Genomic DNA, 15,601 nt, shown 5'->3' with positions numbered 1-15,601 from the left:
CGAATGAAGAAAGACGCACGAAGTCAAGAAAGCAAGCAAAGGTTTGCTCACTATCTAAATCTGAATGACCCAGAAGTGGTACCTGAAGCAGAAGGTGAAAGTGTGAAGATGTCACTCGCACAGAGAGAATCTGCAAATGAAACGTCCAGAGCGGCACAACCTGGGAGGACTGATGAGTCTGAGAAAGATGCCGAAATCCTGCAGTTAAAGGATGTCATAACAAAGCTTCAGTCTAAACAGAGAGAGACTGAGAGGAGATCAGAAGAAGAGATTAAATGTCTCCTAAAACAAATCACAGATGATAACCGACAGTATATGAGCCAACAGAAGCAGGATGACGAAAAATACTTTCAACGTGTACTGGAGTTGATTCATGATCGGGCCAGGCTTCAAACGGTCATCTGTGTCACAGAGGCTGAACGCAGAGCATGGACTGAACAACAAGAAATAAAGCACCAAGAACTACAGTCTAGAGAGAAGGAGCTTCTAACAACCATCTCTGACTTGACAAGGAGTTCAGCGCAAAATGAGAGCCAACTTCAAGCCCAAGGTTATGAAATTGAGTTGCTCAGAACAGAAAATGGTCAACTGTCTAGAAGATTAAACCTGTTGTCTATAGAGGAGGAAGAATTACAAGACAGAATTATGACTTTGCAAACAATGAACCAGGAGCAAAGCAACACTATCGCAGCCGCTGACAAAAAATACCTTCAACGTGTAGAGGAGTTGAATCATGATTGGGCAAAGGTTCAATCGATCATCTGTGAGAAAGAGGCTGAACACAAAGCAATGTCTGAAGAACAAGAAATTAAGCACCAAAAGCTGCAGTCTAGAGAGAAGGAGCTTCTAACAACCGTCTCTGACATGGAGAGGCGTTCAGAGCAAAATGAGAGCCAACTTCAAGCTCAAGGTTACGAAATTGAGTCGCTCAGAACGGAAAATGGTCAACTGTCTACAAGATTAAACCTGATGTCTGCAGAGGAGGAAGAATTACAAGGCCAAATCAAAACTCTGCAATCAACGAACAAGAAGCAAAGTGACACTATCGTAGCTCTACAGTCTAGAGAAACGGAGCTTCTAACAACCATCTCTGATTTGGAGACAAGTTTAGAGCTTAAAGAGATCCAACGTCAACATGGAATTTACGAGATTCAGTGGCTCAGAGATGAGTGTAGTAAACTCTCTACAAGATTAAAACTGTTATCTGTAAAGGAGGGAGGAACACAAGGCCCAATCAAGACTCCGCAATCACAGAACCAGGAGCAAAGGGACACTGTCGTAGCTGCTGACGAAGAATACTTTCAACGTGTACAGGACTTGATTCATGATCGGGCCAAGCTTCAAGCGGTCATCTGTGTCACAGAGGGTGAACACAAAGCAATGACTGAGCAACAAGAAATGAAGTATCAAAAGCTGCAGTCTAGAGAGAAGGAGCTTCTAACAACCATCTCTGAGTTGGAGAAGCGTTCAGCGCAAAATGAGAGCCAACTTCAAGCTCAAGCTTATGAAATTGAGTTGCTCAGAACGGAAAATGGTCAACTGTCTACAAGATTAAAGCTGTTGTCTACAGAGGAGGAAGAATTACAAGGCAGGATTAAACCTTTGCAACTAAAGAACCAGGAGCAAAGTGACACTATCGTAGCTCTGCAGTCTAGAGAGACGGAGCATCTAGCAACCATCTCTGATTTGGAGAGGCGTTCAGAGCAAAATGAGACCCGACTTCAAACTCTAGGCTACGAAACTGAGAGGCTCATAACTAAAAATAATCAGCTGTCTAAAAGATTAAACCTGTTGTCTACAGAGAAGGAAGAATTACAAGGCAGAATTAAAACTCTGCAATCAAAGAACCAGGAGCAAAGTGACACTATCGTAGCTCTGCAGTCTAGAGAGACGGAGCATCTAGCAACCATCTCTGACTCGGAGAGGCGTTCAGAGCAAAATGAGACCCGACTTCAAGCTCAAGGTAACGAAATTGAGAGGCTCATGACTGAAAATGGTCAACTGTCTACCAGATTAAACCAGTTATCTACAGAGGAGGAAGAATTACAAAGCACAATTAAGACTCTGCAATCAAAGAACCAGGAGCAAAGTGACACTATCGTAGCTCTGCAATCTAGAGAGACGGAGCTTCAAACAACCATCTCTGACTTGGAGACAAGTTTAGAGCTTACGGAGATCCAACGTCAACATGGAATTTACGAGATTGAGTGGCTCAGAGAGTATATTGGTGAACTCTCTAAAAAATTAAACCCGTTACCTGCACCTGCAGAGGAGGGAGAACTACAAGGCCGAATCAAGACTCTGCAATCAAAGAACAAGAAACAAAAGAAAACTATCATAGCTCTGCAGTCGAGAGAGACGGAGCTTCTAACAACCATCTCTGACTTGGAGAAGGGCTTAAAGGAAAAATCTGCAGTGACAAAAAGCAGTGACCACTCTGTCAGTGAACCAGAGGAGTCTCCTATTCCAGAAGATGACACAAATAATGCAAGCAAGTGGAAAATGCCACTTCTAGTTACAGGAACATGTTTGGGTTTGTCGGCTGCAGCATTTGTGGTCAATACCTTGAATCCATTTTTTTAACGTGTCCTAAAAGGCCGGAGAGAGACGTTTAGGAGACTCCTGTGACTGGCAGCAGTCTCAAGCAGCTGTGGCAACGTTGCAAACACCATTTTTTGTCCTCAACTTGTGAGATGTTTCTGTGACATCCCTGCAATGTCTCAGAGACCTCAGATACAAAGGAGATCTCAAAGAGTCATATGGAGAACACATTCTTATCCTGACACAACTCCACAGTCAGCACCGAGTTATGTAGAAACAAATAAGTGCTGTCAATCGATTACTTGGCCGAATCGATTTATAGCATTTGTTCACATTTCATAACCAAATATTCGCAGTGTCATAATGGGCTGTATGCACAGTGACCCCAAGTGATTTCCGCCTGGACAGCAACATCGGCACTGTCCTTCCTCTCTCCTATCTCTTACATTCACTATTAGCAGGGTCCCACACGAATGAAGCGATAGCTCAAGATTTAGTAAAGGACAGCGAGTAAAAGTTAGGATGTGACTGGAGCAGGTTCAAGACATCACGTGTGATGTAATGACTGAACTGGAGGAAACCTCTGTGTTCATTAAGGTGGATGTTGTTGTCTTGAGGCTAACGGCTAACACAAAATAAAAATGAAAACTAGTGCAAAGTTTTGAACGAGCAAGTAGTTTACATTTTATTTTGTTGTTTACTGTTTGCTCGCAAGATAACAGCTCCTACTTTATGACCGCGGGCATTTCCTTTGGGGCAGGATTCACAGCACACATGATGTTTGTAACACGCTGCAGTGACTGTCCTTCAGTAACTCGTTGTCCTTTACCAAATCCTGAGCTATCTCTTCATTTGTTTGGGACCCTGCCAATTGTGAATGTAAAAGATACGGGACAGGAAGTACAGCACCAATCTTACAGTCCAGGAAGAATTCATGTGGGGACACTGAGCTTATAGCCCATTCTATGGGCTATAAGCCCAAAAGCTTACAACAGGATCTCCACACCATAGCCCAGGGGTGCCCAAACGTTTTGTCTCCGAGGGCCAAAATGAAAAAGTGCCTGTGAGTCGCGGGCCAAACACAGCGACGTCAAGTGTGAAACACTTACAACTGCAAATAATAAGTTACTTTATTTTATTTTCAGTAGCCTATACATTTGCATTTGATTCTATCTATGCAAATAACATGCTACAGTAATATAAATGTGTATATTTAAACTATGGCAAAAGCCTAGTTTTAATAGAACAAAATCAACTATTGCAACACCTTTTTTTAGTTTTTTGGTTTCTTTTTGAAAGACACTAGGTACAAACAAACAAAGCTGTTCAAATACCTAAAAATTAGGTATTTGAACAGCTTTGTTTGTTTTTGCCTAGTGTCTTTCAAAAAGAAACCAAAAAACTAAAATTTGTTACTCAAGAAGACATAATGAATGTAATAAAAGAAGTAAACAACACCTGTATCTACAGTACCTTCTGTGACTTTAAAGGGGCTGGAAGCAAGTTCGCCATTTTATACTCACTACTGCCACCTCAGGCCATATGTGTAACTGCACCTTCTATATTAAGCTCGTGCATGACGGCAATTCGGGCCGAAGTGACACCTTTCTGAGTGACAGTGCTGGATTTTAGAGGTAGTTGTGGTGAACAGGTCTGAGCTCATTCTACACATTAGGACATGGCTGGAACATGTAGGGGGAGGAAAATACTTAATTTTAACATTTTTAAACTCCTTATAGTCCCTTTAAACCATTCATTTGTTAACTCAAAGAAAATTTGATATTAAATCATTTTGAAAATGTCAGTTCAGCATAAATGATTTAATAAGCACATTTTTAACATGTACATGTCAACAACCTTTGCAATAACGGTTGGAAAACTGGGAAAATTGATGCTACAACGCTCTGTGATAAACACCAAGACACCAAATGTTTCCTTAACTTTGCAAAAGGAGTGAAACAGCGCCCCCAATTTGACCCTTGTGGCCAAAGAGTGTACTGCATCCATATTTACCATTGAGAATGAATGGGAAGAGAGTTGGTATTAACAAGGAGCAAAAGTAGGTCACCCTCTGGCGGGCCAACATAATTTGGCCTGTGGGCCCCACATTGGGCACCCCTGCCATAGACTTCTGCTCACTCCTCCCCATTTACCATAATGACCACGGTTGAGGGGGAATTCATGGCGGATTTACAGACTCCCCCTCCCCAGCTCTGATGATGCATGTTCCTAAAAAAGGCATAAGGGCGGGATCTTCACTGTAGACTCGGCCCTTGTGTGACGTGTAGCTCGCGCTGCTCCAATGCTAACAGTCCGACCCTCGTTAAGTACGAGATTTCTAAAATTCTTCTTACGAAAACCAGCCTGGTTTCTTAGATTGTTACTAACCAACGTTATCTCAGGAGGAATACAGTGGGGGAAAAAAGTATTTGGTCAGTTTCACATAGACATTCTATTGGATTTTGGCCAAATACTTTTTTTCCCCACTGTATCTAGCCTAGTCTAAAAATAGAAACCAGGCGTTAAAGTTGTTTTTAAGGTGTCTAAACTACAATGCTTTTCAATGGGGCACTAGCGGTGATATGGAGGTACTACAGCAATGGCGGAGCAATGGCGGCCTCTAGTGTCATGGGCATATATATATATATATATATATATATATATATATATATATATATACTGTATATTATAGACGCGGTGGCGCAGCGGTTAGCGCTCGTGCCTCACAGCTCGAAGGTCCTAGGTTTGATTCCCACCTGGACGGGGCCTTTCTGTGTGGAATTTGCATGTTCTCCCCGTGTCTGCGTAGGTTAGCGGTAGGTTATAAAAACATGTGCAATAGGTGAATCCTCCATTACTCCATAAAGTAATGACAAAATTAAAGTAATTTTCGTGTATTTATTTGGTTTATTTGGTCGACAGTGCATGTTCATGAACATACATGGTTCTCATGCATGTAAACAAGCCACACAAGATTGTGGCCTTGGGTTAATTAATTTCCATCCATCTTCCCCCATGCGCACTCTCAAATAATTAGTAGCTTTTGTTACATAAAGGTACCTCATCATGTAAAAAGGTTGGAGACCCTTTTTCTTACAATAGAGCTGGTGTCATGCCATTAAACTTTTCGAAAAGTCAACGCTAAAAATGCATGGGATTTTTTTTTGTGTCACACCCCGACACATGACCGGGTGGGACTGTGGAGCTCTTTCAGGTCATGTGTGTCAGATACAGGAGATGTCATCATTAATCGCGATTAGTTAAATGAATCACAAATGAAGCTTATGCGCAAATTCAACCTGGAAAACCTACCAGCTGCATTCATTCATCACCTCATCACCGGCAGCGCACTCCAATCATCCAATCACGGACCCCGCTCAAGCCGCACCTTCACAACAGCCAATCACCGCAGCTGCTCATCCCCTCACCAGCCGTTCATCCCTCAGGATCCCCTTTTTAAGCTCCCTGTTCACTCAGCCTGTTCACTCAGCCGTTTGCCAGCCGTGCTACGACCCTCCTCCACCCCTTTCTCCGCCTGGCTCCTCCTCGGCTCCGCTCATCGTCAAGTGGCCAACCCAGGTCTCTTCCACCACCACCAGGGTCCAGGCTCCGGGGAAGATCATGGCTGTCATTCGTCAAAGCCATGCATTTCATATCGTTCGTTCAGTCTTCCACCGGGTTCTGAGCCCCAATAATGATTCATGTTTGTTAATAAAACACTCATACCGTCATTCCGTTTCTGTGAGTCTTTTCAGGTTGAATTACTACGGGAAACAGTAGTTCAATGCTAACGTATGCGTACTGTTAGCCAACTCAATGTATTTTTCCTATAGCCGTTACACTAAAGATGTGGTCAAAGGCTAGTTAGCACTCATGTAGCCTACATACCTTTTAGATTTTACTTTCGATACAAATTAGCAGATAAAAGTGGCCTCTGAGCTAAATGCTAACTCAAATTCAGCTAAGTTTTTGCTTTTTGTGGGTTTGGTTGCACATACAATGGTCATTAAACTGGTATTGCAAAAGAAACCTCAGAATGCCATGGAATGTATAAAACATACCTCCCCATACGTTAGTATTCTGCCTGTCTATCCTATTCATTTGTGTGGAGATTGAACGTTCAATTTGACCGGGTCCGGGATTCGACGGCTAACAAGATGCATTTCTGTGATTTCTATAATTCAAATGCCTTATTTGTTTTCATTTCACTTTTGTAGTTTATTTATTTCAATGTCTTAAGTTATGATTCTAACTTTGTCGGCTGTTTTTTATTCCAATTTCCCGCGTTCCCAAGACGTTTGAATGTGTTAATGAATGTGAGGTAACATAGGCACTGAGGAGGCCATAGGTGTTGGACGGCTCCCCGTGTCGGTCAGTCTGTGCCAGGGCACTTGTGGCTGAAGAAGTGCCTGAGATTGGAATGAAAAATATGGTCACAAAATGGGTGCTGAAGAGTTAGGCTAACCTGTATTTGGCTAACCAAATACTTTATCATGGCCAATACTCGTGGCCTCCTGACAATATTAATCCGCGATATCGATGAGAATATGTGATGTGTTTCCCATAAATTTGCATCGAAATGTGGGATTAATGATCCATATTGACGGGCTATTTGTAAAAACACATACACAATTCATTTCAAATTCATTTTCTTTTTACATGCTTGATGCGAAGGCAACCTTTTGGAACCCCCTACTGCGTCTCTTTAAGACATCATTGCTGTATATTTATGGTGAACCTATAGCCGGTAGTTTGTGAGACCCAGATGGTTGGCTCGCCGACACATAGAAGCACAAGAGTAGGGACAATACACACATGTCCAATAGAGAAAAAAACTTAAGAAAAAGAAAAGTCGATCGTGTTTAGGTTGCTGCTTCATTCAGAATTCCCACAACACAGGGGGACAGAAGATTTCTTAAACACAGCCTTTTTAGCCAGTGGGACTCTGTATCGCCTCCTAGAGTTCAGAAGCTCAAACTGAGGGTTCAGAGGGTGAGAAGAATCAGAGTCAATAGCTCGGGCTGTAGTCAGTGTCCTTTCCTTGTACAGCTCACTCAAAGGTCCATCCATCCATCCATTTTCTTCCACTTTTCCGTTTCTGGGTCAAATCACATTGCACCAGCCCCTTATGGCTCCTCCTGGAGATGGTGGGTCCACAGATGGACGGCCTCACAATTAAATGGGCCTGTTGGTCTCTCATAAGGGGCTTCTTTGTCTGACCCGTCACCTAGGACCTGTTTACCATGGGAGACCCTACCAGGGGCACGAAGCCCCCGACAACAGAGCTCCCGGGGTCATTCAGTTGCTCAAACCCCTCCACCACGTTAAGGTGGCGGTTCCAGGATGGGGCCACTCTGAGGTCTCTGAGGTTTCCCCACAATCTTAGAGCCCAGTGACACCACCCTGTTTAGTTGTTGGTTTACAATCAGCTTTGACATATTTTACACCCTTTATAGACCTAATAGTTCTAATTTAATCGTAATCTAGGCCTGGTGGTGATTATAGGTCAACTTTTTTTTCTGAGGCGCTTGGTCTGGGAAGTTTGGGAACCACTGGCCTAAATAACAGTGTTGCTGCTTGCACACATGCCCCTGTTTACATATCCACGCGTCGCAAACTCGGCCTTAAGTCCGTATGCTTTACAGATCAAGGCGATGTCATTGGGTTTACTGTAGCAACAATGCCAAACTCTAAAACCCACATCCTTGTTTAACTTACCGCCGGTAGTTACAGGACTTGACCTTTCCCCATTCACTCTGTTTCTGTTGTGGAGTAAACACAATTGCCACATTGTCAGTCACTCTGCAAAAAAAAAAAAAACCTACAAAAGCCCCACCATCTTTTTTAAATAGCTCACCTCTTTGTTTCGCGAGAGACCGACCATTGTGGCGACAAAACAATTAGTCCCTTGCATAACATTTCTTTCTCTGCGTTGAAAGAAGGTATTTTAAGCTCCTCATGAATTCGCGCTACTCCCGTGTTTTTTTTTTTTGTGTTTGTTTTTTGCCGGCGCTACATCTGGCGGCTCAAATTAAAATGGCAGATTGAGAGGTGTTACTCGCACCTGTTCAGACTGCGATGAACACCGACGGTGACACTATCTGATACTAAAATACCGAATGAAGTCAATGAAACAAGATATGATTTGGCACCGCTGAGCAGAAACGGTGCCACGGGTTGTTGGTTTGTTTGTTTAAATCCATTCTGTGTGACATTTCGGCCAGGAAACGGAATAAAATACCAGCGTTTATTTCATATCGGCTGCTTTTATTGACAAAAAATGCCTTGCTGGAAAATACTGTTGTTATTAGAGACCATTTTATGCCCGAGAAACTGCACCCTCAAAGCGTGTAATGTCAGTAAACTTCTAAGTGTACGCAACAGAAGACAGAAGCTGCAATAAACACGGAGCCTAATGAAGTCTAATTTAGCTTGGTGTAAATGTTAAAGCATTAGAAGTGCATGTAAACGTCATTTATTGAGCGTTAAAGTGATAGTCTGTAAGTTTGCAAAGTGAGGAGACATTGGTTGAAATGTGAGAGCAAACCCCTCCCGTCTTGGACCAGAAATCCCTTCTTAGTTTGCAAAATGAGGAGAGCAGGAACAGTTTTCCAAAGTAAACAATGAAGCTCCTCCCCCTCCCTCCTGATTGGACCTGACAGGCTGGTTCTCAGGAAAAGCTCGTCTCATTGGTCAACACGGGAGGATGCTAGACTCTGATTAGCCGAAGAAATCTGGGTAAAAAAAAATAATTTGGGTATATTTGTGTGTACTTTACATCAAAATGCAAGACCAGGTGATCGATTTAGCACATTTTGAAACATTTGTAAAACATTTATACTTCCAGACTGTCACGGCTTTGAGTACCAGAGAAAAGCACCATGTCCGACGTGATTGTCATTCATTTGATTTGTGTAACTAAACTCCCGATGTTTTCTCCACAGACCATCAGAAACTGGAGAGGGAAGCGCGGATCTGCCGTCTCCTAAAACACCCTAATATCGGTGAGTGTGGAAAATAAACACCGGCCTTCGTTCAATGTCAATACCCAAAGTGTGTTTTTGCCATCTTGTTTCGGTCAAGCTGAGACGACCTTCTCACGTCCCTTTGGAGTACATTGTTTTTTGACGTAGGCCTTTTTTTTTTTTTATGTGTGGAGTTTAATCTTTATTGTACAGGAGGAATTTTGCCCCTTCATCAAATGCGAGAAGCAATGCCACCGCGAATGTGTGTCGTAATCAAAGCTCAAGGCAGGCCAACAAAATCGAGCGTGTGACCTTTTTTAGTGGTGACTTTTTTGACCAGGGGTGGGAATCGCCATCTTACATCTTTAACGCGTATTATCTTATCCTGCATGAGACATTTCACAGCAAAAACGCAGATCTTGTCTTAGTATGTTTATCTTAAATATCTTAAAATAAGTATAATGAGGCAAGAACATGCCCGTGTCAAGATATAAAGACTTGTTTTAAGACGATACATCTTACCATATTTTGTAGACTGAAAAGATCTTATTTTAAAGGGACTATACAGAGTTTAAAAATGTTAAAATTATGTATTTTCCTCCCCCTACATGTTCCAGCAATGTCTTTATGTGCATTCGACCTATTCACCACAACTGCCTCTAAAATCCTGCATTGTCATTCAAAAAGGTGTTAATTCGGAGCCGTCATGAACGAGCTTAATATAGAAGGTGCAGTTACACGTATGACCTGAGGTGGCAGTAGCGAGTATAAAATGGCTAACTTGCATCTAGCCCCTTTAAAGGTGCATTATGGAGCTTTTTGTGCGGAAAAAAAGTTGACAAGTGGCTGTATGAGTGGACAGCCTTTACTTTTGCTCACAGTGATCTCTACAACGCTCCAGGATCGAGTGTTTTGTAGGTTTTCTGGTCTGCAGTGAAAACCTTCCAAACAATTGATCCTGGAGCGTCTTAGAGACCACTGTGATGGAAAGTAAAGGCGACATGCTGACCACTCACACAGCCGCAGGGTCACTACGAGGTCAAGTACGCACTAATATCAACCTTATTTTTCGCATTAAAAGTTGCATAATGCACCTTTAAGTCAAATATGAACTACAATAAGCTTATTTACTGTTTTAAGTTTAGTTTTTTCCCAACTTCCATATGGACAAATGCCTATAGTAATGGTACATATATCTGTTGTTTGATGCATTGACTCTCTGTATGTGACTGACACAGGAGACGTGAGCATAATGTGCTGTACAGAAAACGAATTAATAAAGGATTCTGATTCTGATATTATGATTTCCTCAAGATACAACCAAATTTGATTGACAAACTTCACATAACACTTTATAATAAGTGTTCATAGTTTTCAAAGTAAAGAGTGATTGAGTGAAATTCCTTCCCTCTTTAAACACAAAGCCCTTCTTCGTTTGCAAAATGAGGAGAGCGGGAGCAGAATTTTCCAAAGTAAACGATCAAGCTCCTCCCCCTCCCTCCTCGTTGGATCTGACAGGCTGGTTCACAGGAAAAGCTCGTCTCATTGGTCGACGCTGGAGGATGCTAGACTCTGATTAGTCGCTGAGAGCCGGGAAGGAGGGACTTCACACAAAATATATATCTTACTTTACGTTAAAATGCAAGACAAGGTGGTCAATTTTGCACATTTTATAAGATTTGTGAAACATTTAGACTTCCAGATTATCACTTTAATTCCCGTCAAGATCACTAAGACACTAAGGTTAAGGTTATTTACAGCTATCAGTTCTTTACATTGACAGTGTAATGATTATGTCTGTCAGATCATATTTCACTAGGATGTATTTTATATTGTCGAATGTCAGAACGTTGTTTGCACAGGGAACTACGGCACTAAGGAATATGTGTCTACTAACTACACTCAAAGTCCAGGAGGTTATTATGGGAGGATTGTTCTTTCTCACAAATAAAGCTGTAGGATGTTCTCTGTCAGGCCGCATTTGTCCCTGCGATGTCGATGTGAATTTCTCATCTTTGCCGCACTGCCCTGGCGCGAGCAGCTCTTTTCCTCCTGCAGCTCGTGGCATTTTGCGGCTCTAATAGAGATATCCAGAAGAGATGTGTTAACGGGCGGAAAGGCGAAATGACAAAATCAATGGCACCTTTTCTCCGATGCACGCGCTCTCTCCTCTCCTCCTCTCCTCCGATGTGTCCTTTCCTTGTGTCCTAGTTTCCTTGTCAGGCCCCCCCAGGCGCCGGTTTGCCCCTTGCCTACTTTCCGACTTTGCCCTCCATGAATACATTTCTCTCTCTCTATCCATCTCTCCCCTCTAGCCCGCACATGTCCATGAATTACAGAGAATCTCGGTCTAGTCCTGGTTTAGCCACAGGTTTGGTCCTATTTTAGTCTTCGTTTACCCCTGGATCTAGTCCTGATTTCATCCAAATTTTAGGTTTGATCCCAGTTTAGTCCATGATCTTAACTGCACATGTCAAACCGAGACACAGGTGATAACGATTTTTCATGCAGTGGTCAATTTGGCGATTGTTGGCTTGTGTTTTCCCGTACGGTTGGGGTTGCAAAGAGAGGCAGCGGTCAGACGTCTAACACAGGAGAAGTTTATTTAACCATCAGTGCAGGAACTCTCAACACATTGTGGTGGTATTGGCCATGCTTTCACAGGAGTGGTTTTTAAAAAGCGTCATAAGAAAGCCAAGAATGCCAGTAAGGCGGTATTGGTCATTCAAGTCTCACTATGCTTCCACAGAAGAGGGTTTAAATAGTCAAAGTGGTGTCAAAAGAGAGCCAAGAATGCCAGTAAGGCAGTATTGGTCTTTCAAGTCTCACTATGCTTCCACAGAAGGGGGTTTAAATGGTCAAAGTGGTGTCAAAAGAGAGCCAAGCGCTAGTAAGGCTAGTAAAAGACAACATGGCCAAGGCACCTTGATTAGTGCGTGGTAGAAGGCTTCTGTAAGGCTATGTTATCAATCAATCAATCACTCAGTGGTTTTGTATAGCCCAATATCACAATAGGAGTTGCCCCACAGGGCAGCACCGAACATAAAGGCAATAAAACAGAGCAGTAAATATGACAATGTAAGGTTCAGGCGAATTAAGTGTCCAGGCAAACATAATGTCCAAATAAGCGTCGGTAGCAGGTGGCGATGAGCGGCGCGGGTGTCCTCTGTCCTTAGACTCTCCAGCACGGCGAGGAAAAAACTAAAAAAAACCCAGGGGGAAAAACAAGAAACCTTGGAGAGAACCACAGGAGGATAGATCCACTCCCATGGATGGACAGGTTATAGACCCAGGGCCAATGGGAGTCCCTCAGCAGACGGGACAAGATCGCAGACCGTCCAGTCCTTGGAGACCGTCCAGTCCTTGGATGAATGTTGTGTTATGCCAAGGGAAACGGATAAGAAGACGCTGGGCATAGATGTTAGAGTTATTAAAGCAGTACTAAGTAACTTGTTTACCTTAATAAATCCTTTCCGTAGTCCCTCTGGGGGTAATACAAGTGTTAATGGGATGATTGGGGGTCTTTCATCTCCCCCTGGTGTCTCTGGCCAGAAAACCACAATTGCAACTTCGCTACCTACGGTCCGGAGGCGCAACACACACTAATAGAATCATGAAGAAGAAGCTAACAGGCTAACGGGCAAAACTAATAGCGGGCTAGTATTCACAGCCAAGTTTCCGTGAAAAAAATTATCTCCATTGTGTAGTTGGATGTACAATATCCCTCTCTCCCTTTGTCTTTTCTGTCAGCGTAGTATTTACTCTCATGGACAATTAATGAGTAAAAAACCGCAACGTGCTACGACACCTGCAGTAGCGCTTATGGCCTCTAGGGGCATGAGTTACTTAGTACTTTAATAAGAAATGCCAACAATGGGCAGCACAAGAGGTGTCCTTGGTAGGCTGTTCAGGGGCTAGAAAATGCTCTTACGATCTTAGTTCTAGAGTCAAAAAATAAGTAAGATATCCATGAAATGTCTATTGTTGATATCAAATGACATAGTTATCTCACTCATCTACAGCAAAGTTTCAAATTGATGTCTCTGAATTGGATATTTTTTTCCCTCTTCACCTGCAGCGTCTCGCCTTTGATGCAAATCTTGGGTTAAGTCCCGGTTTAGTCCATAAATCCCAAACGGCACACGTTAATCTGGTCTTCAGTTCAGAAGGTCCTCTTGTCTCTCTCCATATTGTCCCCCTCTCCCTCTTGCATGTCCTCCTCTGCTCTTTTCGACACATTTTGGCACCTCTCGCTTCAAAGTTTGGACAAAGGAGGGCACTCGGTCGAGGCAGATGGATAGAGGAGACAGATTTCTCGCTGCGGGGCCATCCCACTTAAACATATTATACAACTCGCATTCATTTTATGTAACCAGCGCTCTACCGATACAAAACCAACGCATACACACACACAGAAAATAAAAATTGAGACGTTTTTGTCCTTTCTTGCTGTGTCATTCCGTTGTTTATTTCATCTGGCAGCGCAGTCGTGATAGGTTGCACAACAAAGGGGCCCACTGACTGTAGCTATTAATGCTTTTTTTTTTGTATTTTTGCAAACTTGACTGGAACATGTTGGCCTAGGTTCGGCTTTGATAGCTTCGTATTCAGGGGTGGAAAGGTTTCTGAAGAAATGGGGAATATTCTGTTCACACACAGAAGCTTTGAACATTCATATTTGAGAGAGGACTGAAGTATGAAAAGCTCATACAAGAAAAACCTGCTTTTCACAACATGTATGTGGAGATCTAGCGGTTTTTATGCTAGGGCTGCACTATAAAGCGTCAAATTATTATGTTATAGTTGCAAAGGTTCAGTTTCAGTCATGATTTTCATAATTTACTTTCAGTTTCCTTTGTTGAAATGCACAATTACGTTGTTATTGCAAATATTCAATAGAGATCCAGTAACCAACAAGATCGTGAATACAAGCGGCCGAAATGTTTTTCCTTCGCAGGGTGGCTGGGCACACCCTTTGAGATCGGGTGAGGAGCTCAGTTACCTGGGACGAGCTCGGAGTAGAGTCGCTGCTCCTTCACGTCGAAAGGAGCAGCTGAGGTGGCTAGGGCATTGTTTTCGGATGCCTCCTGGTCGCCTCCCACGGGAGGTGTTCCAGGCATGTCCTAGTGGGCCTCGTGCAAGGCCCAGGGCACACTGGTGGGACTATGTCTCCGAGCTGGCCTGGTGTCGCCTCGGGGTCCCCCTAGAACAGCTGGAGGAGGTGTGCGTGGATCGGGAAGTTTGGGCATCTCTGCTGAGACTGCTGCCCCCGTGACCCGGCCCCGGATAAAGCGGAAGAAAATGGATGGATGGAGATCCAGTATTCTTGTATCGTGCAGCCCTAGAGGGAGAAATTGCAGCCTGTGCCAGTTCCTACCTTTTTGAATTGATATTTTGATTTGATTGTTATAAACCTTTCAACTAGGGATGCACCGATCCGATACTGGTATCGGGCATCAGCTACAAATATCCGATACTGAACCGATACCATTTGACTCTCAACTTTTACCACCTAAATCTAAGTGAATATGGGCATGCTGCGTATTTTTATAGCTAAGAACCTGGAGAATTGTGTTAGTTTTAACCACCGCCTCCTATGATCCTTGTTAAATGTTTATCCATTAGTTTATCAATAGATATAACTGATGATTGATCTGTGATTCATCCTGACAATGAAATATGTCTTTATTAATCTTAAATGGAGAAAAGAGTCCATTACATTTGTCACTCAGATAAAGCTACTTTTAAGAAAGACTCTTCGTATTGGTAAATATCAGATATCGGCTGATACTCAAACCCCAGTATCAGTATCGGTAGCAAAAAAGCTGGATCAGTGCTTTACTGCTTTCAACACTATTGGGTGTTCTACACACTTAATATTAAGTGTTTTCCACACTTAATATAGTGCGTCTATCGCTTCATCTGTCTGCATTCTGTGTAACTTTATTTACACAGCTACTTCCACGAAATAACATATTAGCATCTCGTTGACAGGGCATTGCATCAGGAAGTGCCTCCAGCATAATTATTAGTAAATTTACTAGAGCTACAGCGCATCAGCTTGCATTGGCCTCTGCGTGTTTTTCGTGGGCGAC

General features: G+C 42.9%; 1 protein-coding gene across 14 annotated transcripts in view; it reads left to right on the top strand.

The window, feature by feature from the left end:
- LOC306978558 (calcium/calmodulin-dependent protein kinase type II subunit gamma-like) overlaps nucleotides 1–15,601 on the top strand; it is a 99,365-nt gene that overhangs the window by 27,418 nt on the left and 56,346 nt on the right. For all 14 annotated transcript variants that reach the window (XM_079577185.1, XM_079577183.1, XM_079577179.1 and 11 more), the window contains exon 3: nucleotides 9,486–9,545. In XM_079577185.1, coding sequence (XP_079433311.1) covers nucleotides 9,486–9,545 — 60 coding nt within the window. The remainder of the gene's footprint in view (nucleotides 1–9,485; nucleotides 9,546–15,601) is intronic.

This window comes from Gobius niger, assembly GCF_951799975.1.
Source record: "Gobius niger genome assembly, chromosome: 19".
Classification (NCBI taxonomy): Eukaryota; Metazoa; Chordata; class Actinopteri; order Gobiiformes; family Gobiidae; genus Gobius; species Gobius niger.
Note: the sequence above shows the minus strand (reverse complement) of the source record. Positions and strands in the feature narration are given on the sequence as shown.